Source organism: Emydura macquarii, unplaced genomic scaffold (genome assembly GCF_026122565.2).
Source record: "Emydura macquarii macquarii isolate MOO-44397 ecotype Brisbane River unplaced genomic scaffold, CSIRO-AGI_Emac_v2 contig_2457, whole genome shotgun sequence".
Lineage (NCBI taxonomy): Eukaryota > Metazoa > Chordata > Testudines > Chelidae > Emydura > Emydura macquarii.
The window spans coordinates 4,037,998-4,063,645 of NW_027132594.1; the positions used below are offsets into that span (position 1 = coordinate 4,037,998).

At 40.1% G+C, this 25,648-nt stretch overlaps 1 protein-coding gene across 5 annotated transcripts in view; it reads right to left on the reverse strand.

The window, feature by feature from the left end:
* Positions 1–25,648, reverse strand: part of PRKD3 (protein kinase D3) — a 73,971-nt gene that overhangs the window by 5,876 nt on the left and 42,447 nt on the right. For all 5 annotated transcript variants that reach the window (XM_067562692.1, XM_067562687.1, XM_067562688.1 and 2 more), the window contains 10 exons: positions 23,725–23,802; positions 22,371–22,554; positions 20,966–21,089; positions 19,224–19,301; positions 16,618–16,894; positions 13,280–13,332; positions 12,414–12,486; positions 8,992–9,098; positions 8,214–8,375; positions 7,605–7,703 (listed from right to left, as the gene is read on the reverse strand). In XM_067562692.1, coding sequence (XP_067418793.1) covers positions 7,605–7,703; positions 8,214–8,375; positions 8,992–9,098; positions 12,414–12,486; positions 13,280–13,332; positions 16,618–16,894; positions 19,224–19,301; positions 20,966–21,089; positions 22,371–22,554; positions 23,725–23,802 — 1,235 coding nt within the window. The remainder of the gene's footprint in view (positions 1–7,604; positions 7,704–8,213; positions 8,376–8,991; positions 9,099–12,413; positions 12,487–13,279; positions 13,333–16,617; positions 16,895–19,223; positions 19,302–20,965; positions 21,090–22,370; positions 22,555–23,724; positions 23,803–25,648) is intronic.

Here is a 25,648-nt window from a genome sequence, read left to right on the forward strand (position 1 = left end):
CGCCCTGATGGGTATCACAAAGGGAGAAATCTCCAACTCTGGCATCTTTGGCTTGCCCAAACCTGAAGTGAAATGGATATGTGCAATCACTCAAAGAAGAACATCTGTACTTATTCACTAAGTCAGTACACAAAATACATAGAGAATTCATAACAACCTCTTGCCACCAGGTCCTTTTAATTTAACTGTGATAACTTTTCTAGAACCTAACTGTGTTAATACATCTTAAGTTTCTTGGGCAATTCCACTGTAATATCTGAATTTATATTTCAGGGAACAGAATATACTCTTCGGTTTTAGATTAACAGATACTAAGGCTAGAAGGAAGCAACTAATCTGAATGCCTCTATATCACAGGCCACAGAATTTCACTTAGTTATTCCTCTAGGCTCAATTGCTTGTTTGACTAAAGCATGCTTTCCAGAAAGTCATCCAGTGTTGATTTGAAGATGGTGAGACATGGGACACTCCACCACTTCCATTGGTAGTTTTGTCCAATGTTAATCATGCTCACTGATAAAAAAAAATTGTGTCTTATTTCCAGTTTGAATTTGCCTGGTATAAACTTTCAACCATTAGTTCTTGTTATGCCTTTTTCCACTAAATTAGAGCCATTTAATACCTGGTATTTTCTCCTTATGAAGTTACTTACGCACTGTAATCTAATCACCTCTTATTCTTCTAAGATAGAAATCCTTGTGCTTTAGGTATAAGTCAGTCATTAACTGATAAGAATCAGGAAGAAACTTCCCCAATAACAAGATTATTCCACAGTTGTCCACTATTGGGTTTCTTGCACCCTCCTCTGAAGCTTCTACTATGGCCCACCATCAGACACAGGATACTGACCTGAAGGACTTGCTGATCTGATGCAGATTGGCAATTCCTATGTCCCTACCTACTTGCTTTGGGAAAAGAGACGGTTACTCACTTTGTGCAGTAACAGAGGGACTTTGAGATATGTCTCTCTGTGGGCACTCCACTCTAGGTCTTGGCATGCCCTCGCATACTTGATTGGAGATTTTTACTAGCAGTGCTCAGGTCGCACATGTGCCGTCTGCATCTCCGTCCTTTTCAGTGTGCGTGACCCAGCCCTCTCTGTTCCTTCTCTACCGTGAAGCCGTATGTGTAGACTCCAAAGTAGAGGGGAAGAGGTGGGTAGTGGAGCACCCACGGGGACACGCATGGATAAAATGTGGGGAGGTGAATAGGTTGATTTATGTGGAATGATGATGCAACTTTGGGAATACATTTCAGGTGGGGTCTAAGGGTCACTTTATCTTTGTGCAAGATTGTATATGGCGGATGGGCCATGAGAGCTCCGAGTTCCCCTACACATCATGCCAATATAATGACGACTAAAAACAACACCTTCATAGTCTCATGCAGTAGGGAACAAGCTGCTAGTGGCTCAAACAGTGGTTTAGTAATGGTTTTTAGTACTAGATGATTTTGAGATCCCATAGTACTGTGGGAGGGTGAATGTCTGGGTATACATTCAGCATACCTGTCATAAAACGTTTCACTATAGAGTGTGTAAAGACTGATTTATTGTCTATTTGGTTGTGGAAAGTGCTGAAGTCCACTAGGTGTACCTTAAGAGACTTGATTGATAGACTGGTCTCTTTCAGATTGAGAAGATAATCAAGAATAGCTGGGATTGGTGCATCTATGGTGGAGATGTTTTGTTTGGCACCATGTGGTGAACCTGTGCCATTTTTGTAGGTAAGTCTTCCTTGTGGCGGGTTTCCTACTGTTTAGCAATATGTGTTTTACTGGCTCTGAACAATGCAGTTTTGTTTGTCAGAACCAATTAGGAGCCAGGCTGTCAGATGAAGTTTCTTTAGGTTGGGATGAAGAGTACACCCGCTGTCCTGAGATAGGAGATCCCTGAGGAGTGGAAGAGAGATAGGTTTGCATGCTGACATTTGCATTAGGTAAATGAACCACATTTGTCTGGGCCACAGTGAAGCTATAAGAATTACTCTAGCTTTGTCCTTGCATATTTTGTGCAGAGTTCTGGGTATCAGTGGTATGGATGGGAATGCAAAGAGTAGGTTCGCGTTCCAGTCTAGGAGGAATGCATCCCCCATTGATCCTTTCCCTCACTCCGCTCTTAAGCAGAAGCATCAGCATTTGCGGTTCTGTGCTGTGGCAAATAAGTCAATTTTGGGATAACCCCATTGTTGGAATACTTTTTTCAGGACTCTGTTGTGTAACTCCCATTCATTTTTATGGACTCATTTCTTATCATTGGAAGGAAGTGGGAACACGCATTGAGGACTATGCGTAGTTCCAGCAAATTTATGTGAAGCTTTGTTTCCTCTGTGGACCATCTGTCCTGTATGGTGTGTTCTTGCAGATGTGCTCTCCAGCCTAGTAGGGATGCGTCCGTAGTTATCATGATTGAGGTGATTCCCATGTGAATGGGACCCCCGTGTCAAGTTCGTGCACTGTGTCCACCATTTTAGTGACTGCTTGACTTTGTTTGGCATAGTTAGCGTTCTGTGAATTGAGTGCTTTTGTGGTCTGTAGACTGTTGAGAGCCACAACTGTAGGGCTTGCACACGCAATCTTGCGTGTTGCACTACAAAAGTGATGACCACCATGTGCCCGAGCATTTGGAAACATGTGTGGACCGTTATGGTTGGGCTGTTTTTTTATTGTGGATTGCAGGTTTACTATGGTATTGAATCTGTGACTCGGTAGCGATGTCCTGGCTGTGCAGGAGTCTAGATATGCCCCTATAAATTCTATCTGTTGTACAGAAATTAGGGTGGATTTCTTGTTGTTTAATATCAGCCCTAGTTTCCGAAAGAGTGTTCTTGTAATTTGAACTGCCTGAATTGGTCTGAGGTTGGATGTGTGCCCTTATAAGACAATCATCCAAGTAAGGGAATATGGTTATGCCTTGTCTGTGTAGATATGCCGACATGACCATAAGTACTTTGGAGAACACCTTGGGGCAGTGGATAGGCCGAAGGGTAGCACTGCATATTGATAATGGTTGGTTGATAATGGTTGGCTCCTAGCGTGAACCTGAGGAATCTTCAATGTGCCGGATGAATAGCAATATGGAAATATGCGTCTTGGAGGTCGAGGGCTGCGAACCAGTCCCCCTGTTCCAATGCCAGTATTATGGTAGCCAAACTGACCATCCTGAATTTTTGTAGCCTTATAAACTTGTTCAACTTCCTAAGGTCTAAAATTGGTCTCCAACCTCTGTCCTTCTTCTGGGTCAGGAAATAATGAGAATAAAACCCTCTGCCCTTGTGTTGAGGTGGGATATGTTGCATGGCATCTATTTGTAGAAGGTGTTCATCAACCTCCTGTTGTGGTAGGTACTCGTGAGATGGGTCCCTGAAGAGGAACAGGGAGAGGGGTTGAGTAGTAGGTTTGGAGATGAAAGGGATAGTATATCCTGAGCGGACAATCTCCAAGACCCATCTGTCTATTGTGATGTTTGCCCACGTTTGATAGAACGGGCATAACTGATGGTTGAAAAGGATGGTAATTTGGTAGCATTTCTGGCTCTGGAACCTGGGGGAGGTCGAGCAGACCCTCAACCAAAATCTCAAAATTGACGATTTGATGGAGCAGCCTGAGATGTTGACAGCTGCCGGTTTGATTGTCTGCGTTGCTGGGGTCTTTGCCTATTTTGGGATGGATCATATAATCTATACTGTGACTGATGCTGGTATCTGGAATTGTAAGATTAGTACCTAAATGGCTTTCTTCTTGTTGCAGGTGTGTATATCCCAAGGTATTGAGTGTGGCCCAAGAATATTTCATTGGATGCATGACCTCATCTGTTTTCTCTGCAAAAAGCTTTGCCTTATCAAATGGCAGATCTTCAATCATGGATTGAAGTTGCTTAGGTAACACTGCGGAGTGAAGCCATGATGATCTGCACATGACTACTGCGGTTGCGATTGTTCTGGCCATGGTATCAGCAATATCAAGGGAAGCCTGTAATGCTGTCCTTGCAACTAACTGACCCTCCCTTATGCATGATTGAAATTGCTCTTTTTTATTCTCTGGGATAAATTCAATAAATTCTGCCATCTTTGAGTAGCTGTTGTGACCATAATTGGACAACAGGGCTGCGTGATTAGCCACTCTTAATTGTAGGGTAGAAGATGTGTAGACTTTTCTGCCCAGTAAGTCCATTCAATTATCAACTTTGTCTTGTGGGGTGGACTTATGGTGGTATTGTTTAGATCTCTGGTTAGCTGCCTCCACAGCTAGGGAGTTCGGCAGTGGGTGGATAAAAAGAAATTCTGTGCTCTTGGCTGGTATGTAATATTTCTTGTCAGCCTTTTTGCAAGTGGGGGGAATGGTGGCTGGAGTTTGTCAGATGTTATTGGCCTGTTCCATGAGGGTGTCATCCATGGGAAGGGCAATCTTCGAAGAAGTTGATGTCTGCAGAATCTTGAGCAGTTTGTGCTGTGACTCTGGGACCTCTTGGAGAGGGATGTTGAGGTTGTCCGCTACTCTCTTAAAGAGGTCCTGAAACTGCTTGAAGTTGTCAGCAGTCATAGGGAGTGGAAGGATTACGGCCTCGTCTGGAGAAGAGGATGAGTTATTTGCAGGTGTGTAGTCTCCTGCTGTGCATTGTCCTCTAAGGGTTGAGGTTCGACACCCGTAGGAATGGATCTTGCCAGAGATCTGTTCCTAGGCCTGTGAGAAGTAGATGGTCTAATATATGCGGAGTAAGTAGACCTGGCATCCCAACCAGGCCACTGCATATGATAAGGGACTGGTGGTCCAAACCATGGGGGTGCCATCCATGGGTGTGTTGGAGGTCTGTGCTGTGGTCGGTGTCTGGCTGCTCCCTCCTTTGGTGAGGAATGTTGGGGGGAAAATGTCATCTCTTCCCCCTCATAGTCCTCATCACTGGAGAATGATATAGGGGAAATAGGTTCGTCCTGGTTGAAGTACACTGGGAAAGTATCAAAGTGCCATATAATGGTGATATAGCAGAGAATGTTAAAAATTCCTCCTCCTGACTCGTGGTGCCAATATTTCTATGAGCATTTTCTTGGTGCCGGGGTTGTCAATGCAGTCGCCAAAACTGGATCTGTACCGAGGGCAGCTGCCGGCAGTTGACGGTGTCGACGGCCCCGCAGATATTACCTGCGTCAACGGTGCCATAGTTGTTGATGCCAACAGTGCCGGAGCGGTTATCGGTGCCGACGCACCAGTGCCAACAGATGTAGGTGCCGTAATATTTGTCGGTGCTGAGCTGGTGACGGTTTTTACCATTTTATGGACTGTTGATTTCGACAGTGCCATGTCTGAATAGGAATGGTGAGATTTGGCTCTTGGCTCCATAGCAGAGCTATGAGAGTCACTTGGTACCTCCGTAGCCATTGTACCAGAGGAACCTGCAGCTTCTTTGGTACTGGTTATCTTTGCCTTAATGAGTGAGGATTTCCTCTTTTTCCCATGGTCTGTGTCTGTTGGTGTCGAGTTTCTTTTCCTGCTGGACTGTAACACTGGGGCCTGTCTGGCCCCGCAGTTGTGGCCCTTCTTCGGGCCCTGGCTCGGAGGAAGGCCACTGCACGTTCCAAAAAGGGGAATGTTTGCTGCGAAAGGAGTCTATCGCCCCCGGCCCTCAGGCAGGGCGGGCGAGCAAAGCAGTCTATCGCCCCCGGCCCTCAGGCAGGGCGGGCGAGCAAGCAGTCTATCGTCCCAGCCCTCAGGCAGGGCGGGCAAGCAAAGCAGTTTTCAATTCGAGAGTGCAGGGGATGGTGCTCACTCTCTGAGGGGTACGGGGGGAGGGGAGGGGGACACAGGCCCACCCAACTCCACTGCATCCTAGCCCAGGGCCCTAGCAGTGGCAAAGGCATGCCACTAAGTCGGCGGGGCTTGCCCCTGTCTGAGCCACGGTTATGGCCACCCCTGGGCTACTTCCTCCCCATATCCCCAGGTACCTGCATCTGTAGGTTCCTCAGAGTCACTGGGATAGACTGCCCGCGGCAGGCTCGCCAGTCCCTCGGCATCCACAGGCGGCAAGGCCAGAAGCTCCTCAGCTAGGGGCAGTTCCTCTAGGTCCCAGGGCTTGGGGGATGGCTCGGCCTCCGGCAGCTCCTCTAGGTCTTGTCTCGTCTCAGGGAATGGCTCGGCCTCGGGCAGCTCCTCTAGGTCAGGTCCGGCCTCGGGAGGGGTCTTCCAGCCCTCCGGCTCAGGGAACTCAGTCCAATTGCTAGGGCCTACGGGCTTGGCCCAGTCCTGGGGGCCTGTAGGCCTTGGCCAGTCCGGGGGCCTAGGGGCCCTACCCAACCTTTAGCAGTTGGTCTCTTGGGCCGCTCCCAGGGTCTCCGCCCTGGAGGGCGCTCGCTCCTGTCAGCAGCCCGGCCTAGTTCAGGCTTCAGCTGTAGCCGGCGGGGCCGCACATCTTCCTCCGGCGGCAGCTTCCTCCACTCTGAGCTGTGGGGCCTGCTTTTTGTAGTCTCAGCCTTGGCTAAGACGCCACCCCTCTGGTGTGGGACTGGTCGGCCAGCAGGTCCTATCGTGAGCCGGCCTCCTGGTTGCTGGGCAGACTGGGCTGCCAGCCCTTTCTCTGTCTGTCCCCGCAGTTGTAGCCCTTCTTCGGGCCCTGGCTCTGAGGAAGGCCACTGCACCTTTTTACATGGACCTTTCCTGTGACAAGTGTTTACTTTGTCCAGGGTCCGAAGCAGGTCTAAGAGATCTTTCCATAAGAATGAGCTTCAGGCGCAGGTCCCTATCGCGCCTAGCTCTGGCTTTCAGATTTTGACAGTGGGGACATTTTTGAGAAATATGTTCCTCACTAAGATATCTAATGCACTGTGAGTGCCCATCAGACGCTGGCATTGTCTCTCTGCAGGAGGTGAAGCGCTTGAAGCCGGGTGAGCCTGGCATGTCGCACCGACCTGAGGAGGGGGAAGAACTAACCTAATCTAAAGGGAAAGGTAAGTGGAGAAGAAGAAAAAAAAGTTTTTGTTTTTTTTTAAACCAACGAACTGGGGTAACTAGAATGAAGAAAAACTGATTACAATTTCTAAGAAAAGTAAAATTTAGAGATCTCTATCGAGCTTGGAGGAAGTGCTGGAAGCTCCATCTTGGACCATGGATGGTTGAGAAGGAACTGAGGGGGTCAGGTTGCGCACGCTGAAAAGGGTACCAACAGCATCGCAAGATTCAAACGGTGCATACGCAACCCGAACGAGCACTGCTGGTAAATATCTCCTATCAAGGACGCGAGGATTCGCCAAGATCTAGAGTGGAGCATCCACAGGGACACTACTCGAAGAATGCATTTCTCCAGCACTCACTGAGGCAACAAGGAAGTTGGAGGGGTCTTATTCTCTTTGGAGGAGTGAACAGAGGTTCCTACTTACTGAGAGGGAGAGTAGCGTTAGAGCAGGAAAAGTAGAGTGCTGAAAGTGAAAAAGATCATCCTCAGTAGTCTAAGAGTTGTAAGGTAACAAAACAGACAGCTTGCATAATTCTAGGTATATTTTGGGTGAAAACATCAATAGCATTGTCCTATGACAGATCATTTTTAAGGTCTAAATTCTATATTTCTTCTTTAATAGAACAGTGATTTAGAATGAAACATTTGTTAAATCTTCCCTCACCTGAGGGAATGGTTCTGCTGATGCTAGTAGTACATTTTCTGGTTTTAAATCACAGTGCACAATATTCTTGAAGTGTAAATTCCTCAAAGCAACAAGTATCTACAAAAAAAAAAAAAGGAAAAGCATTTTCAAAATGATTAGGACTGCAAGTGTCTAATCACCAAAGATCAGACACACAAAGCTGTACAATAATTTAGAACTGTACAGACTTCTACAATTTTGCTGTGCTTTCATATTGCGCAAGCGCTATTTTTGCTTTCCTAATCAAAATTATCATTATTGTTAATTTTGTTTAGGAGACGGCTGTTTTTTAATGTTTTTTATACCACACATGCACCTTTATGAAGAGTTAGTTTGGGGTGTTCTCCATTAAAACATAACCAATTACACCAATTACAGAAAAAGTGAGAATTGTCACTCAGGATAAGAGTCTGAATTCTCATGTTAGTTCAACTTCTATTACATACAAAGTCTACTGTTAAAGCCTTTCACCTTAAAATAATGATTGAATCTAGGCAATACCTTGGGCCAAATTCTGCTCACACCAGTGTTAGAAACCAAAATCTGGCCCCTTTCCTTCACAGAGGCAGAGAGTAATAGAATACCAACCTGGGTGACCATGAATTTAGTGATTCGTTCTGGCAGCCGACTTTTCTCACTAGAAAGAATCATCTCCAGCATATCTCCATGCAACTTTTCCATCACAACAAACACCCGTTCTGGGGTTTCAAACATACATTCCAGGTTCACAATCCCAGGGTGGTGCAAATTCTAGAGCGTTACAGTGTTCACATGAAGAACAAAAGAGACAGCACTGATTTAACAGTAGGAAAATTACATTTATACTGAGTTACAAAATCAGAAAGCATACATAAATGGAGAGTTAGGGATTAGAAATAAAGGGTATGAGGCAAAAGGAAACATTTCAAGGTGGCAAGATTTAACAAATGAAATATGCCAATTGCCAGTATTAACATTACTTTTGTCTTGAAAAGAAAATTATATTTGAAGCGGCTGATTTTGTATATGATACAAATAGAATAGAAAGGGAAAAAGCAAACATTTGTATAGACTGATGGGCAAGTCGTTCAGTCAATTGAGGACAAACAGAAGTCACATGAATTTCAGCTGCTTCCTGCTACTTCAGGGAAGCACCAGAAAGCCTAAAGCTGCCAGCAATAAGCTGACAACTCTGCTACTAGCTGCTCACAGACTCTGTTTTTCAGAGCCCCCTCTAACAGAGAGGCTCAGATTTCAAGGATTCTGTCTTATGCCCATCTCAGCAAAGCACTTAAGCACATGTCAGAGAATCACAGAAATAACCATCTTTTCCTTTGCTGGGATGCAAAACTCAAATGTGGATTTTATTTAAAATGTATTTTTGTACCTGCAGAATGGCAACTTCATTGCGAAGCTGACTTTCCTGTTTTGTGGGGAATCTCATTTTATCAATAACTTTAATAGCCACATCCCTTCCAGTCTTCCTATGTTTTCCTAAAAGACAAATAGCACCGCCCATCACACAGTAGAAAATCACTTATAACAAAGTTACAGTGGAAAGGTGCCCTTTTTGTGGAAATGGTACATTTTACACAATCATAAAATTTTAATACGCTCCTGAGTTGATAATTATAACTGGGATATGAATATAAGTGTAACAGCAAGTACTCTAAATCCTGAAATGCAGGATTTGTTCTGCAGCATGAACTTAAAGTGACTGTTGCTTTGCTGTCCAATCTGTGCATTGCTACTATATAAGTGAAATTCATCCCATGCAGATTACCTGCAAAAGACCTATAGGCCATTAAGTCCCACATAAACCCATAAAATCCTGGCCTCATCTATGCGATGCTCAGGGTGGGGATGGGAGAAGGTATAAGAATTCTTGTCCTTTTGTCCCAGCAGCCAAATGATACTTCCACAATGTGCAGGAATGTGCTAGAAGGTACATCCAGTTAATTCACTGGCTGACATGCCATAACTCCAACAGGGTGCAGTCTACATGAAGAGGGATATGGCAGCCCCCCAGCAGGAGTGCTGCCATCAGAAAGCTCTAATTGACTGTGGTTAGGGAAAACAGGCTGGTTCCTGCAGTGTGTGTGTGTCTCGATGTGCTATGTTTAATCTCAATGGAAAACATCCCTACACAGACAGGATGTCTCAAATACTGATCATGCCACCCAGTACCCCCCCATCCATGCTCAGTTGTTTCCTGTAATGTTAGCATTAAACCCTCAATGAAGAGGGTATGTTAAGGAGATCAGACACAGAAGGTCCTTAGTAATCTCACACACAAATTAATTTTAAATCTAGAATGAGTTTGTAACAAAAATAAGAGGGAATGTCTGCTCAGTGAAAGTGCTGAAAACTATTTTAGAAAAATGTATAAAATATACAGAAAAGTGCACAGCTATAGTGTAAGAGGCACATAGAATGCTACGGTGAACTGCTAGACAAATACTACAAGGAGGTTAAACTACTGCTATATAAACAACCTAGCTAGACCTCACCTTGAGTTTAGTATTCAGTACTGGTGATCATGGCTTAGTCAGGGTATAGGAAATGCTCCTGAAGGTTGTTGCATGGAGCAATCAACATGATACCGTACCTGCCTTAAAGATTTACATGGTGAATAAAGGGTTTAAAAAAAAAAAAGAAAAGAAAAAAAGGCTTATTTCCACTGGACAAAATGAAGTAGACTTAATGGAGGCCTGACTGAAGTTCCAAATGGCAACAAGGTAGCCAAACAGACTTCATAATTGAAAAGTAAAAATAATAAATCAGATTAGAAGAGCCTAGTATAATGAAAAGGTTGAAATATATCCTGGATTGATAGAAGAAATGGCATAAAGGTTGAAATCCTTCCAAGGATTTTAGGAGATTATTTTGAGTCATTCAGTATCAATACCAAATAAAACCCTGGGATGACATACAGCAATTCTTAAAATGACATAAATTGTAAGGGTTAAAAAATCTAAAATTCAAAGGGAGAGAGTTCTAGCTCCACTAAACATCAAATTATTCCAAAATACCACAGAAATAAGGTCAACAGTGGACTAGACAAATTCCTTCTGGATACAGGACTTGATTAAGGAACATCAAACCAGAAGATAATATTTGGTTAAATAAGGAGAACAGACTAGAGCTGTGCTCTCACACAGCTGAAGGATTAACATTAAATAGATGCATTCAAAACTGCTTTAAACACAGCCCTGTGATATAGTATTGCTGTCAATTCTTAAATCAATAAGAAATCACCCAAATTTCCTCCCAAACCCCACAAAATGTTTAACACCTTTCAAAAATGAAAGGTAATGGGAAATAGAGGGACAAATAGAAATAAAAGCTAGGTATCAATACCCCCAAATGTATTAGATTTTCAGTACCTACAAGTTCAAAATTTTGTCCTACATTCTGCAAAAAAGCAAAAATTTCTCACACTTAAAAATAACTGAATCAATAGGATGCTCTATATGAAATTTTCTAAAAATATAGGAACACGACAACAAAACCAAAAGTATTAATTTATTCATTATATTCTGACTAGAAGAAAGTTGATCCAAGTTTTTATTTTAATAAACTCAGGAAAAGAAAAAAGAATAAGAATATTATGGTTACCAGATCCAAGCTATGAACTGTAGGTAAAAATCACATAGCAGTGTTGGTCCCAGGATATTAGAGAAGGAAGGTGGATGAGGTAATATCTTGTATTGGACCAACTTCTGTTGGTGAGACACACACACACTTTTGAGCTTACACAGAACTCTTCTTCAGAAGACAAAGAGCTATGTGTAAGATCAAAAGCTTGTCTCTCTTCATCAGAAGTTGGTCCAACAAAAGATAGTACCTCACCCACCTTGTCTCATCAATAAAGAGATCAATGTAGTCAGTAGCACTCATATAAGACTATGGTTATATTTTCTTTTCTTGCTCTCTCATTTTCTTTGTGATTTTATTGTCTTAAGAGTGTGCTACACCATACATACATTTTCAAATGGTGGCGTGAACTAAAAAGGAATTTGGACAAAATGATTCATACAAGCATTAAACATATTGACTAAAATAAGTAATTGAATCAAGGAATAATTGTAGTAAACATCAAGAGGGGTTTCTATAAAAAGGACAGAGTAAGTCTGGGAGTAGATCAGAAAATGAAAATGAATACAACAGGAAAATTTCTCTAATTCTGTCACAATCTTTTTCCATCTTGAAAGAGAATCCTTACACAAAATGTCATGTTACCATTTTCCCTGGAGTCCAGAGGCAAAAGAAGTTTTTATCAAGACTCATATACAGCTACCAGCCCATCAACTTATATCTCCATCACAAAACTTTTAGAGTAAGGAGAAAAGTATTAACAGTACAACTAATATACAGAAGAATTAAAGTCTCAATGCTTTCTAGACAATGGAAGCGAAATGGAAAGGATAGTTGCTTTCTTTACATTGACCTTTAATTATTGTTCTTTTGCCTCCTTCCTTGCTTTCTGGTAGATCAAGTCTTAACAAGTAACAATGATTCTGCTCTGGGAAGAGGAGACATGAAATGAAAGAAAACTAGCAAGATGGTTCAGATGATTTTGTCTCATTTCCAGGATTTCATTTGTTCATGCTTTCAACATTATAAACAAATAATATGTGGTAACTTAAGCACTTTAACATAAAGGATTACGGCAGAAGAGCTGTATGTCATTGGGACAAGTAGGCTATGAGTAGACACATGAAATGTGACTGTTAGCTAATGTAGGAACACTAATCAAATACACCTCCAGCATGAGCACATGCATAGTAGAAGTTCACAGTAACTTACCTCCATATACAATGCCAAACTGACCGGAACCTAGCACCTCATCAGCAAAGATCTGATATACAGAACTGATATCCTATTGCATGAAAAAGATAAGCCACAAACATTAGGAGCAATCAGAGAACAAATGGGTATTTGGAGATTCAATGGTGCTATTAAATTGTTAATCATGCTTTTAAAAAACCGTTTGAAAATAAAATTATTGGATTGGTTTTTTTAAACTATGGGGCAGATCTAAAGCTGGTGTAAGTTGACACCTCTCCACAGAAGATCTGCCTCTTTGTGTTTAACGCAAAGTATGGTGACAGTAAAGAAAATTAATGATTTTGTATTAACTGACAGATACAAAGCATCCACCTATTATTCTAAATGTTGGTGAATCTCTGCTGTCTCATTCTTAAAAATTACAGAACATATTGTTAAGTTCAATTTGTTCTGGGTTCTAATAAAAGACAGTCAAACAAAAGGTTAAAAACCTGTCTACTAACATTTATTATTTTTCATTAACATCTCCTGCCCTTAAGTAACGGAAAATATAAAAAAATAAGGTATTTGGAGCATTATTGTATCACCCACAAATTTGTTTTTCACATTTTGTGTGTGTCATTATTTTGGAAAAGAAATAAAAGGGAAGGAACTTTCTCTCAGGAAATTCTAGTCATTGTATTAAATGTGGTGACACACGCTTACCAAAAAATCAACAATGTCATAAGGGAGATTGCTTTTATGTGCCTAATGAGAACAAAGAGTTCCATAGCTGTAAGACCTTTAGATGTTTTAACTCTGACCATTTTATGAGACATTCTTACTTACTATCAATTGTTTTAAAAGAGTTTGGGTACATAATACTGATTTTGCATATGACTCACCACATTCTCCTGGATCTGGCAATTTGAAACAGAGATGCTGAGAGATAACTCCTCTGCAATAAGAAGGAAAATATAACAATATAAGAGAATAGAAAGTCAAGCTTTGCTACTGGTTAAAAATCATTTAATTGACTTCTAGCAGTGTAGCCAGGGTGAAAGGCTGTGCACTGTTGTTCTGCAGGAACAATATATATGCAGACTCAAAAGTCACATGTTGATTTAGACAAAACTGGCCTGGGTTTTGTTTTTTGAAACAATAGTTTGGGATTAGTAAAATGCCAAAATTGGTGGGAAAACAGGTAAAAAGAGTAGAACCATTTATACAAGGCCAGGAGATGGAAACGGAAGACAAAAGTAATCTGCCTACTGCATTATAAATGGCAGCAATTCTCTGATAGTGATACAGAAAAGTAATCAAGTGACAAAGTAAAACATCATTTATCTTAACCAAAGGGATTGTTAGCTGTCTGCAGAGCTAAGGAACAAATATGTAATTGAGTAGATAAATGTAAGTAACTAAGAGAAGGAAAATATTAAATCAAGTCAGATACAGACGAGCATGATCATTGTTTGAGAGAGTTCTATTCTAAACGTTAGTTTTGTAGATCTGCTGTAGGAGGACAAAAATCTCCTAAATTTGACCACAAATCTGGAAGGTTGATCAGAGACCTCTCCAAGTAAAAGAAGCATATGTGGATAGTTGAAAGCACACAGAATTTCTACAGTAAGTCTTCACCAGACAACGAACTTAGACATGAGGTTTAGGAGTATAAACTCAAGATGTACAGGGCAAGAAAAGAGATACAACATAGCAAGAATTGCCTTTTCCTTTGACTTCAGGCTGGAGTCAAGCTTCTCAGACAAAAGGACAGATAAACTATGAAGTGAACTTTCAGAGAATGCTGAACAAATTAATGGACAATATGAATGTTAGGTATATGGTAAGGGGACACCATCATGCCAGATGCTCTAGGAACACAATTCCAGAGCACAAACAGAAAACCTGTTGCTTCCTCTCTTGTCATCAATACTCCACCCTCAAGGCAAGGCTCTACAGAACTGGCATGATAACTAATACCAACTAATTGGGATTAGGTTCCTCTGAATTTTGCACCTGAACCAGAACCTCTACAGGTTCATGCATGCCTAATGATTGTCCTCTTCTACTTGAGACTGGTTAGGCCTCAGCTGGGACAAAGTATTCAATTTTGGCCAAGAAACAAGTGAGTTCAAGAAGTGAGAAACAAAAATTGTAAGAAATGTAGAAAATAAGATCAAAATACACATTGTCTAAACTGCAGCAAGGATAAAGAAGATTAAATGGAAGAGGAAGTTTGTAAAATCACCATTACTGGAGATATTTAAGACTACATGTGACACCCATCTACAGGGATGCTTGGAGAGCGTGAAATCAGTCCAGTTACCATGCAGGTGAATGATGAGCCACTAACTTCCACAAACTGGTTCATGTATAAAAAATAATATGTAGACTAGCAATTCTCCACTGACCATGTATCTGAGGATTAAGAGCATAATTTATGCTACCCAATACTATCATTAATTTACATTCAAAGTACTCGCTCAAAAGCTACCTAGATGAGATAATTAGCAAGACATGGTGGATGAGGTAATAACTTTTATTGGACCAACTTCTGTTGATGAGAAAGTCAAGCTTTTGAGCCACACAGAGCTTGTCAAATAAAAGATATTTCCTCACACCTTGTCTAATACCCTGGGACCGACAAGGCTACAACTATACTGTGTACAACTATATGACGTAATAGTATATTGAATCTACTTCCACTCTCCTTCCCTCCTAACTTAAGTCAAGCTGCACGCACTGGGTAGCTTTGCTATTCTAATTATATTAAGACAAAGACCTGGAGAGCTGTACTTTTTGAAGGATAGCAGTAGTATGTCAGTGATCCATCAATTAAGAGAACAATCATCTGCAAGCTCCTTACATGCATACATAAACCAAAACACTAAATCCACAGTGCAGATATTAAAAAGAGTGACTAGAAAACAAATTTCTAAGAAATTTTCATGTGATATGATAGATGTATGTAGCAGTTGATCTATCTATATTCTTTATAATTTTACTGTGTATAGTCAGACTTATGTTCACTGTAGCTAACAAATACTCTGAAATGACTGGTTTCTAGGATATAGCATGTTATCAGAAGGGTTACAAATAATTACTTTTGGCTTTTTTTAATACCAAAAAGGGCTTTGGTCTACATTAGTATCGTCAGAGTTAATACTGAGAAGGTGATTTATATATATTTAAAAGAAATGGTTACAATAGCTCTTTCACAGAAGCAATACCTCATTGTAGTTAAATACCAATATGGTGTTTCTAGATATACATCACACTAATTTCAGAGCATATTTTGTGTTTTCAAAATCTACCTTCACTCTTTGATTGGGGGCAGCATCTGAGTGCCACTCTGCCATTGACATCCCTACCCACACAGAATAGGCAGGGATTTGATATTGTCAGAGGTAAATTAATTCATCCCAGGCTTCCTTGCAAATTTATGACACCTCTAGAGGAGGATGAAGGAGCAGGTTGGGTCCCAGCAGTGGACAGCACTGAGGGAGAACTCAAGAGTGGAAGCATAAGCCTGAGCAGGGTGAGAGAAGGAATGCTGTTGCCAAGAGGCTACAAGGAGGATCTTGGAGTGACTGACCTGGGATATCTGGTATTCAGTGCACCAGGGTTAGTGAATCTGATGCTCTGTGTGAACAAGAGTGAGGAAGGAAGGGTTGTGCCTTTCTTCTGCCTTTTCACTACTTCAGCGCAGCAGGAGTTCATCCCACCGCTGGTAGTATTTACATCCTATCAACAGCTCCCTTCCTTCTTCTTACAGCTAGAGTGTAACTACAAAGGGGCATTACAGATGTGAAAGGGGTGATGGAGGACAGTACCACAAAGTATTTGAAATCTTGCAAATGTAAAGAAGTTTCACTTAGAGTAAGAACCTATTTTTTTGAAAGTCTGTATTACAAGAAGTACTTTAGTCATGACCTGTATTAAATGCATCAGCCATGTGTGAATTTTACATTCCTAAAATAAAGATTTTGTAATATGCATTCATGATGGAAATGACAAATTCTTAAAACTACTGATTGGTGCAACAACAGATGAAAAGAATTCTTTTCACAGTTAAAATGATAAAATTCTATGTTTCTAAAAATTAAGTAAAGCCCCAATTCAACAAAGCATTTACATGCATACTTCATTTTAAATACATGCTTAAATGCTTTGCTGAACTGGAGCCTAGATCAGTAACAGCTTCAATATATGAACAACAGTGCCTTGTCTGCCTGCTTACTGTGATCTTTTCCTTGTCCTGCTGCAGTGCAAACGCTAGCTTGAGGAGTGACTGGCATCAAAGCCTGACGGATGGCTTTCTCCCAGCCCTGAGCTACGTCAAGTCCAACTCCAGTGGCAGCAAGAACAGGACTGTGATGGCTGTTGCCATTGTTTTCGCCAACAAAGTATATCATGGTGTCAGTGATGATCTCAAAACAGTGTGGGTTGCTGCCCTGCACCATGTTTGAGAAATCTCGAGGCTGATTCACCTGGAGAATTTCTGAAAGTGGAATCTCCTGAAGAAAAATATTAAGTGTTAAAAAAAAATTGAAAATGTACATGTAGCTATAACATACTGGAACTTCAAGAAAGGAGTTAAGAGTCATTACAGTTATTGAACTGGATGTTTTGGTAAGGTCAAACTTTATTGCTACTAACGCCCAAATATGCTCTATACAAGCACAGAGACTTCCCACTTTGCTGCTTATCTTCATACACAGTTAGGGCCCAATCCAGTACTCTTTAGTCAAACGGAACCATCATTAACTTAAAGGGGAGCAAAGATTGAGTAAACAGCATGGGATCAGGCTCTTGGTATTAGGACTGTGTGTTTTATTTCTTTAAATAGCAGTATTATTTTTATTTGAGCCAGGGCCTCATTGCTGAATATACACATAAAATGACATCCTTCTTTTTATGAAGCGCTTACAACTAAGAGCAAAAAACAAGAAGGAATAGGGGGAGACAGGACATGGGCAACAGTGAGAAGAATATGTGGTTGTCTAGGCTAGTTATGTGTACAACTACAAAAAACTAAAATATTCCCTTCTATATAAATATTAGACATTCCCACTAGCACCCTATCTTGCCATTATCAGCTGGCAAATTACCATAGAATCATGGCAGAAGTGGGTCTTGGGGAGAGATTTGAAGGAAGAGAAGGTAGTAAGTTTATGGACCAGTTAGGGAAGGGCATTCCATGCGCATGTGAAAGCACGTGCAAAGACATTTATAAAAAGTGGACAAGCAGGTGAACTAGGTTGGCATTGCAATGAGAAGAGAGGGTCACTCAATAAGAGACAAGAGCAGATAAGTAGAGAGGACAAAATTGTGAATGGTTTTAAGGATGAAGAAAAATAGCCTTCAAATAGTAGAAAAGTGAAAGCAAGTGGAGGGATTTAAAGAGGGAACAACATGATGTGAGCAACGGGTGAAGAAAATCTTAATAGCTGTGTTTTGAATGGACTGGAGTGGGGCAATGTGAACATCAGGGAGGTCTGAGAGGAGAAGATTGCATTGGTCAAGATAGGAAGGAGGAGGACCTGGACAAGAGTTTTAGTTGCGTGCAGAGAAGAGGCTGCATCTTAGAGATGTTATGGAGGAAGAAGCTGCAAGATTTAGACACAGCCTGAAGGTGTTCAGCAAGAGAGGGGAAACCTCTGCTTATATTATAAACACATTCTGAGTACTCCACCACAAAATATATTACTATATTAATAATCTGCTAAGCCTCAACTATTTACTGATGGGCTACACAGCAAAATGAGAATACAGAAATGCATTTAACTGATTTTGCTTAAATTACTCAGAGAACAATTTCAAGTTTTGTCTTAAAAGTAAATTCAGGCGCCCATGTGAACATTTACAGTCAACATCTATCCTAAGAAAAGACCCCAGCTTTTAACAAGTGTCTGAGCAGACAAGTTACAGGAATAAGAGAGCAGATGACAGAAGTAATATGGAGTGAAAATCCCATAGTAAAGCTGAGCAACATCAATGTTAAACTCTTTGTCAAGGCGCAAGACTTTCATAGTTATTTATAGTTTTATAGTTTATTTATAGTATTCATAGTTATTTATAGACTTTTATAGTTATTGTAAAAGAAAAGAAAAGAAATTCTCTTTTTAAAATCTGACAAGTCATAACAGCTTAATCTGCAGTATGGGAGATTTAGGTTATATATTAGGAAGAACTTTCTAACTATAAGGATAGTTAATAGAAGAGTTAATAGAATAAGGATAGTTAATAGAACACTGGAATAGTCTTCCAAGGGAGGTTGTGGAATGATGGAGGTTTTTAAGAACAGATTACAACACCTGTCAAGGATAGTTTAGGTATATTTGATCTTGCCTCAACGCAAGGGCCTGGACTAGATAACCTCTCCAGCTCCCTTCCAGCCCTACATTTCTGTGATTCTAAGCTACAGCCCCATCTGTTCAACACACAATCTACTTCTTCTAAAATAGTGTATATAACAGATTTAAAACTTCTGATCACCAGTTAGCCACACTATCTAATAACTGCTAAGAAACTTCATATACTAAGTTAACTTTAAAGTTTGAAGTTTAACTTTAAACATTTACTTTAAACAACAGTGTAAATATTTTAAAAGTGAGACATTTAGTCCAATAGATTAAGCAGAGGAATGGGAAGCATTAGTTCCTAAGGTTCTAGTCCTGGCTCTTCCCATCTGGGGCCTTTGGCAAATCACAACCTTTCTGCCTCAGCTTTGATCTATAAAACAGGGATAATATTTATCACTCTACCTTACAGGTTTGCTGTGAGAGTAAACTGGATGTCTTTAAAGTAACAAGTGCTATATAACTGCTAAGTATTATTACTTACCTTGTAATATTTTGTTCCAGATTCATTTTGAAATAGCGTAAGACATTTACTATCCAGTCTCCAGTAATGTCTCTTTCTCTACAACACATACCACAGAGCATCATGAGACACAAACAGAACTGCTAAAACTTCAGTTTCCAGACATTTAAAGAACAGAGTTGCTTTACAATATATATATATATATGTAGCACACTGAATGTCAGGTTACCGCTGCTAGAATTTTCAGTTTCCACTGGACGCATGAAGGAATATGTACTTTGGGATACATACACCAATTTTTAAAACTTAAGAACAGATGCATTCCACAAACTGGAAAGAATGATTACTTACCCTAAGGTAACTATGGTTCTTTGAGAAGTGTTGTCCACATGCATTCCACTCTTGGTGCATGTGCCCCATGCAGGCAAGGGCAGATTCTTTCAGCTAGCAATGTCTGCTGGGACCATGCCTGCACCCTAGATGTTCTTGCACACCTCCCACACCAGGATATTAAGGGCTGAAATGGCCCAACTATCCCTCAGTTCTTTTGCCAACTCAGAATCCCAGAGCAGGACGACTCTATAGTAGTGGGGAAGGAAGGTGGATCATGGACAATACATCTTGAAGAACCATAGCTAGTTAAGGTGAGTAACTGTTCTCTCTGTTGAGTGATTGTCCACATGCATTCTATTCTTGGTAACTAACAAGCATCTGTCTATTTGCTTGGAGGGGGGTATTAGGAGTCCTACTTAAAATAATGACTACAGGACAGCCAATCTGGGAATCTCTACCAAGGAGTAGAGTCTTATAAAGGTGTGAATGGAGCTCCATATAGCTGCCCTAAAATTCCAAGTATTGAGACATTTCTCAAATGTGGAATCTAACTTGGTTAACTCATAACTGTTTCTATACAGCTGAAGACCCACTTAGACAACCTTGGCTGCCCCCTAAATCTTATCAGCAAAAGCTATGGATAGTCTGAGTATGTTACTGAATGATTTTTTCCTGTTGATGTAAAAGGACAGTGCCTATACTACATCACCTGGGTTAAGGTTAGCTTCCCCAAGAGCTGAATGAGGACTAAGAAAAAATCTAGGAGGTGAACTGATTGGTTTATATGGAACTCAGACAACTCTGGGGAGAAACTTGGAGCGTGGCCTAAGGCCAATCCCATCACCTTGAAACAAGGAGAATATGTCATGAGGGCCTGACTCTCCCCTACCCTTCAAGCTGATGTAATGGCTACCACAAAGGAAGACTTCATCGATAGGTGGTATAGGGAACATGTTGCTAAGGGCTCTAAAGGGAGGACCCATCAACCCTGCTAATACTATACTGAGGTTCAAAAGGGGGAGGTGGTTCTGAACTGGGGGAAAAATGAATGAATCCCTTAAGGAATCTTGCCACTGTATGGTGGGAAAATACAATCTGGTCCCAGATAAGAGGAAGATACATAGCTACTGCTGCTAAATGCAACCTTATGGAGTTGATGGAAAAGCCTAGATTATTTCAAGACTAGCAAACAGGGAATCGAATCTTGCCATTACACTAGATTTGCTTAGCCATATTGTTATTGTAAAGATCTAAATCCATTCAAATAAAATTCTAAACAAGAACATCAATACATTAGTAAACAAGTATTTTAAATTTTTTAAAATTTCTAAATAAGAGGGAAATTAATTTATTGATTTAAACAAGTAACCCTCAAAAAACAAGCAACCCTTAAAATAAAATAGATATGTGAAGAAACTTAAGTTACTGACCAGGTTGTCTCTACTGGTATAGTGAACCATCCATCCTTCCTTCACCATTGTACTGCTCTTCCTCTTTGTGTGCTTGATTGACTGTACAACCCTCATTAGTGGAATATTATTGCTTGTTGAGGGACTACATTTTAAAAAAAGATTATAACTTAATCAGAAACCATTGGGATTTAACACCAATTATACCAATACTATACTGTGTGTTTTCAGGAACAGACATCTTTTCTTACCTATAAATGCTATTTCTTTGATGGACAAGGTCAGCTTCCAAATAAATTGAATGTCACTAACATAATGAGCATCCAATTGAATAGCAGGATTTTTCAGCTGCAACACATTTTGTCACAAGGCTCCTACTAGTTTCCCCAGTGCAAACGCCAAAGCACTTACAACAGAGTGGCAGGTTTACAAAATTAAAGATAAGACATACCTGATTGGAATGAGAAGGACTAGAGAAATAAGGCTCTCTCAGGAAGATTAACTGAAGTGGTCATTTTTTTCTCCAACAACCTATATACTGTTATTCTATTCCACTGATTATGCTAATCCATAAATACTGCTATTCCACTGGTCTTCTGTGCCTGTACACATGTGACATAAGCTGTCCAGCTAGGTAGAAACTGACTTTTTTCATTTGAGTCATGCCTGCATGACAAGTTTACCAAAAAAATCCCACTAGTGTTAGCTCTACTGCAGACAAGGCTCTGGCTGCTTCTAACATATTTATCTATGAATTAGTTAAATCTGTAGGTGTAACCAACATGGTGGGTAAAAATCACCAACGGCTTGTCCAGAAAGTAGTGGTGGCAGTGGTGGGAATGGCTTGCAAACATGGCTTCAGAAAAGCAGGCTGACACTTTTCAAAGTAATACTGAAACTAAAAAAAAATGACTTAAAAGAAAGTAACCTAATCCAAACTGAACAATGACTGAAATCAAATATTTTCCTGGGCTTGCATCAGACAATCAAATCAGATACCAAATTCTTCCTCTCAAACTGTTAATACCCCACAATTGATGTACAAGCTAAATCCATTTAGATTTATTTACACTAGGAATAAATTTGGTCCAAGGTCAGTAGCATAAAATAGGCATGAAGATCTTGATCTGCAAGGCATTTTCCATTGACTAATCTGTAGTTCTAGCCATTTTTCAATAAGGTGATTTATTTCTAGGCTGACAATCACAGTACTGTAAGTTTTTCAAGAAAAGAATCGCAGCATATATCTATGCTTTTAATTGACTTTGTTTTCAGCTTCATTTGGGACTGAATGTTTTGTAAAACTGCAAATGAAAATCAACAAATTTGGAACTGTGCAAAAAGACAGGTGTTTTAGTATACAGCTTTACTTTATAGTATTGGGGAATGAAATGCCTGTAGCAAAACAATCTGTGTTGCTGCTTACCTAATAGTTTTGACAGCTTCTTCATCTTTGTCCACATCAAGATCAGAAGGGTCCATAAAGAACATTTTGTCCTCTGGAGGAGAGGGCTCTTCTACATCATCCAAACCTCGACCACCATCACTGTTTATTTCACTGCTGTCAACTTCCATTGGCATGTCCAAATCTTGGCCTGGACTAGAAGGTTCTAACAACAGATAGAATTATCTTAAGTAAATGATAAGTCACAGAACTCTCCCCTCTGATCTAGTCTTGCCAAAAAAAAAAAAAAAAAAAAAAGTCAAACAAAAATACTGTTGACCACACACCTGAAAGCATTTTAAAACCCTACATTTTTTTATTACTGATGCACACAGTATAAAGAACAAACACATTGCAGGCCTCATTTCACACCAAGGGAGGTCCAGCCAAAACAGTCCTTGTAAGAAAATTACGGGTAAAATTATATGGTCTGGATTCACTGATATGGTAAAGTTACTTTGTACCACATACAACATGAGTGGGGCAAAATGGCCTTAAAGTGGCCATAGATGGTCAATGGTGAATTCCTCATTTAAAGGAATGCTCCACCAATGGAAAGCTGCCCCCTGTGCCAGCTGACTTCCCACTACAGCATGTGGGTGGGGAGGTGTCTTCACAAAGCTCAGCCATAATGGAAAATCAAATTTACGTCCTCCCTTTTGAACGGGTCAGGACAGCCAAGGGAGAAATGGTATCAAAAGAATAAAACTTCAAGAATTTAGGAAGACACTTCCCCCCATGCTCTTTGAGAACAGAATCCTATTAAACTAAGCAAAGCTCCAACATGTTAAGAAGTTAGTGGAAATTCTCTTTTTTCAGATACACACAAACATTTCTAGCATATTACAAAATATTGTATGGCTGACTAGCCATTAAAATGTGTCATTAAGAGAAAGAACATTTTCCCATGCAGTTTTCCATTTTACTCTGTTAAAAATGGCCCTTTTTTCAACAAAAAGAGAAAGCCATCTTTCATGAAAAACACTTAGTAAACTGAGCACAATTTAAATTAATTTTTGGACATGAAAAAGTGTTCTTAATTCTTGACTTCAAGAGAAACCTCAACTAAAGTATACTGAGCTTGCCAAGATTTTTTAAGTAAGTTTTAAACCACCAGAGACACACAGGTCTAAAAGCCAAACCTTTAATTCTCAATTACCTCATAGAGACAAATTCTTCTCCAGGAAGAAAAAAGGAAGAGTGGAAAAGGGCATTTAATAAAATTCAGCCTTAAAATACTCAGAGTTGAAAGGATCAGAAAGTAATAAAAATAAGGTCTGTGTATTTTGCTAGGCCTACAGAGATATTTCATTATTTGAAAACATGTTTTTCCTACCTCCATTGAACACCACCTCTCCAAGACAGTCTCTAGGTACTTTAGATGCACAACGTTTGTGACAGTTAAATCTGCAATCTAAAGTAGGAAAAAACCCACGTCATTACATATAGTTTAGTTTTACTCATACTCAGAAGAAGCCTCTGAAATGACTTTCACACATTATTATTTTCAACATGTTATTCACTAACTTCAGGCCAAAAAGCACGTCAACAATCTTATCATGAAGTCACTTGCTGAGATGCCTCAACTGCAATTAACTAAATTAACTAGGTAGTTGTATCTATAACTATCATCTCTCCTCTCTTTCCAAGATATAGACTGTTGTTTTCTGCCTCTCTCTGGCTCTCTCATTTATTTTGTTTTTTTAATCCTGATTTATTTTACTACTTTGGTTCTCATCTTTCATACTCTCCCTTCTCCATCCTCAGTTCCCTTTTTTCCACTGTTTTGGCTCCTCCTTACCCTTTGTTCTAACTGCTGCTATGGGACTAAAGTTTTGCCCCAACCTTCATTGCCGCCACCATGGCCACTATGAAACCAAGTCTTTCAACACCAATGTCAAGGTTATAAGACTTCCTCCTGCTATCAGGGCCATGATATTTTTCCCTTCAGTACAGTCATTACAGCTTAAAGATTTCCCATGTCTCCGGGACTGCTTTTGAGCCAACAATCTGGCCCTCCCTGCTGCTGCCCACATGATGCAAGGGTCACCAGGGGTTTCTCATTTCCTCAGGATTAAGAAATGGTTCAGCCTCCTACCTTTTAAACTATGTAGTTAAACACTGGATCCAACCACTTCCCTATTTAGCCTTCTCAGAATCTAGGGTGACCAAATGTCAAACTAGCAATTGTCCCTTTTCTCCAGGGCTGTTTCCAGTAAGGTTTACAGAATACAATCAGTTTCCTGGTGGCGGTGATGAAGATGCTCAGAATCCCAATAAGGAGCTTAGAAGAATGGGTCATACCGCACAAAATGTTGGTTCTCTATATTTTTCATCTCTTTTCCTTCATGCCCATTTCTCACTTCTCTATGCTCTTTTGCTATCTATATCTTATCTACTGAAATTTACTTCCCTGAAACTGGGGATAGAGGACCCCAATGCGTCTGGATGGATTCAGGACCAGCTCTATTTGAAATAGCTGCAGTAAAAATATTTTAACTTTCTAAAGGGTTAAAATAAAAAAATTTCAAGTGTCTTTTTAAGCTTTGTAGTTTGATTACACATCAATAGTGTATACAACAAGACATAGAGATTCAGAATCTTAAATAATCCTGGATGCAACCTACAAGAATTCCAAGCTGTAATACCAGAAGAGATGAAAGATGTGTGGCTGTTACTAAATTCTTCCCAATGCAAAGGAACCTAATGATGTCTGGTGTTCAATTTTATAGTTACTTTTTAGTAACAGATGAGAGAAAACAAAACCAAAAGAAATTTTCAAACAAAAGCTATTTACAAATAGGATTGCTGAAGATTTATTGGGCACCATGTCTTAAATATACTGAAACATGACCAAGTAGTTTAGCCCTCAAATCTGACCTATTATACTCCAGGCAGAAATGTCAGATTGTAAACCTTTTTCTATGTTAAATTTTAAAATTCATCACTCTGGGTTTTTTAGCTTTCTCTATAACAAGCAAAGCAATGATGCACTGAGTAGGTAAAGCTTGTACTGTTTGGTATTCTGCTAATGCAGAGCCAACAGAGAAAAAATGTGATAAAACACTGTTCTGAGAGCTGTGATGATATAATCAAAGATATGTTAAGATGTTCTCTCTAGAAACACAGGTGCACCTAATGGAAAGAAACTAAATTGATACAGGAAAAATGTGATCTTTGCATTCTAATATGAAGAACTGAGAAGTCTTTTTAAGTACTATATTTGACAGTGTCTCTAAGGATTTGGGTGTTTAAAAAAA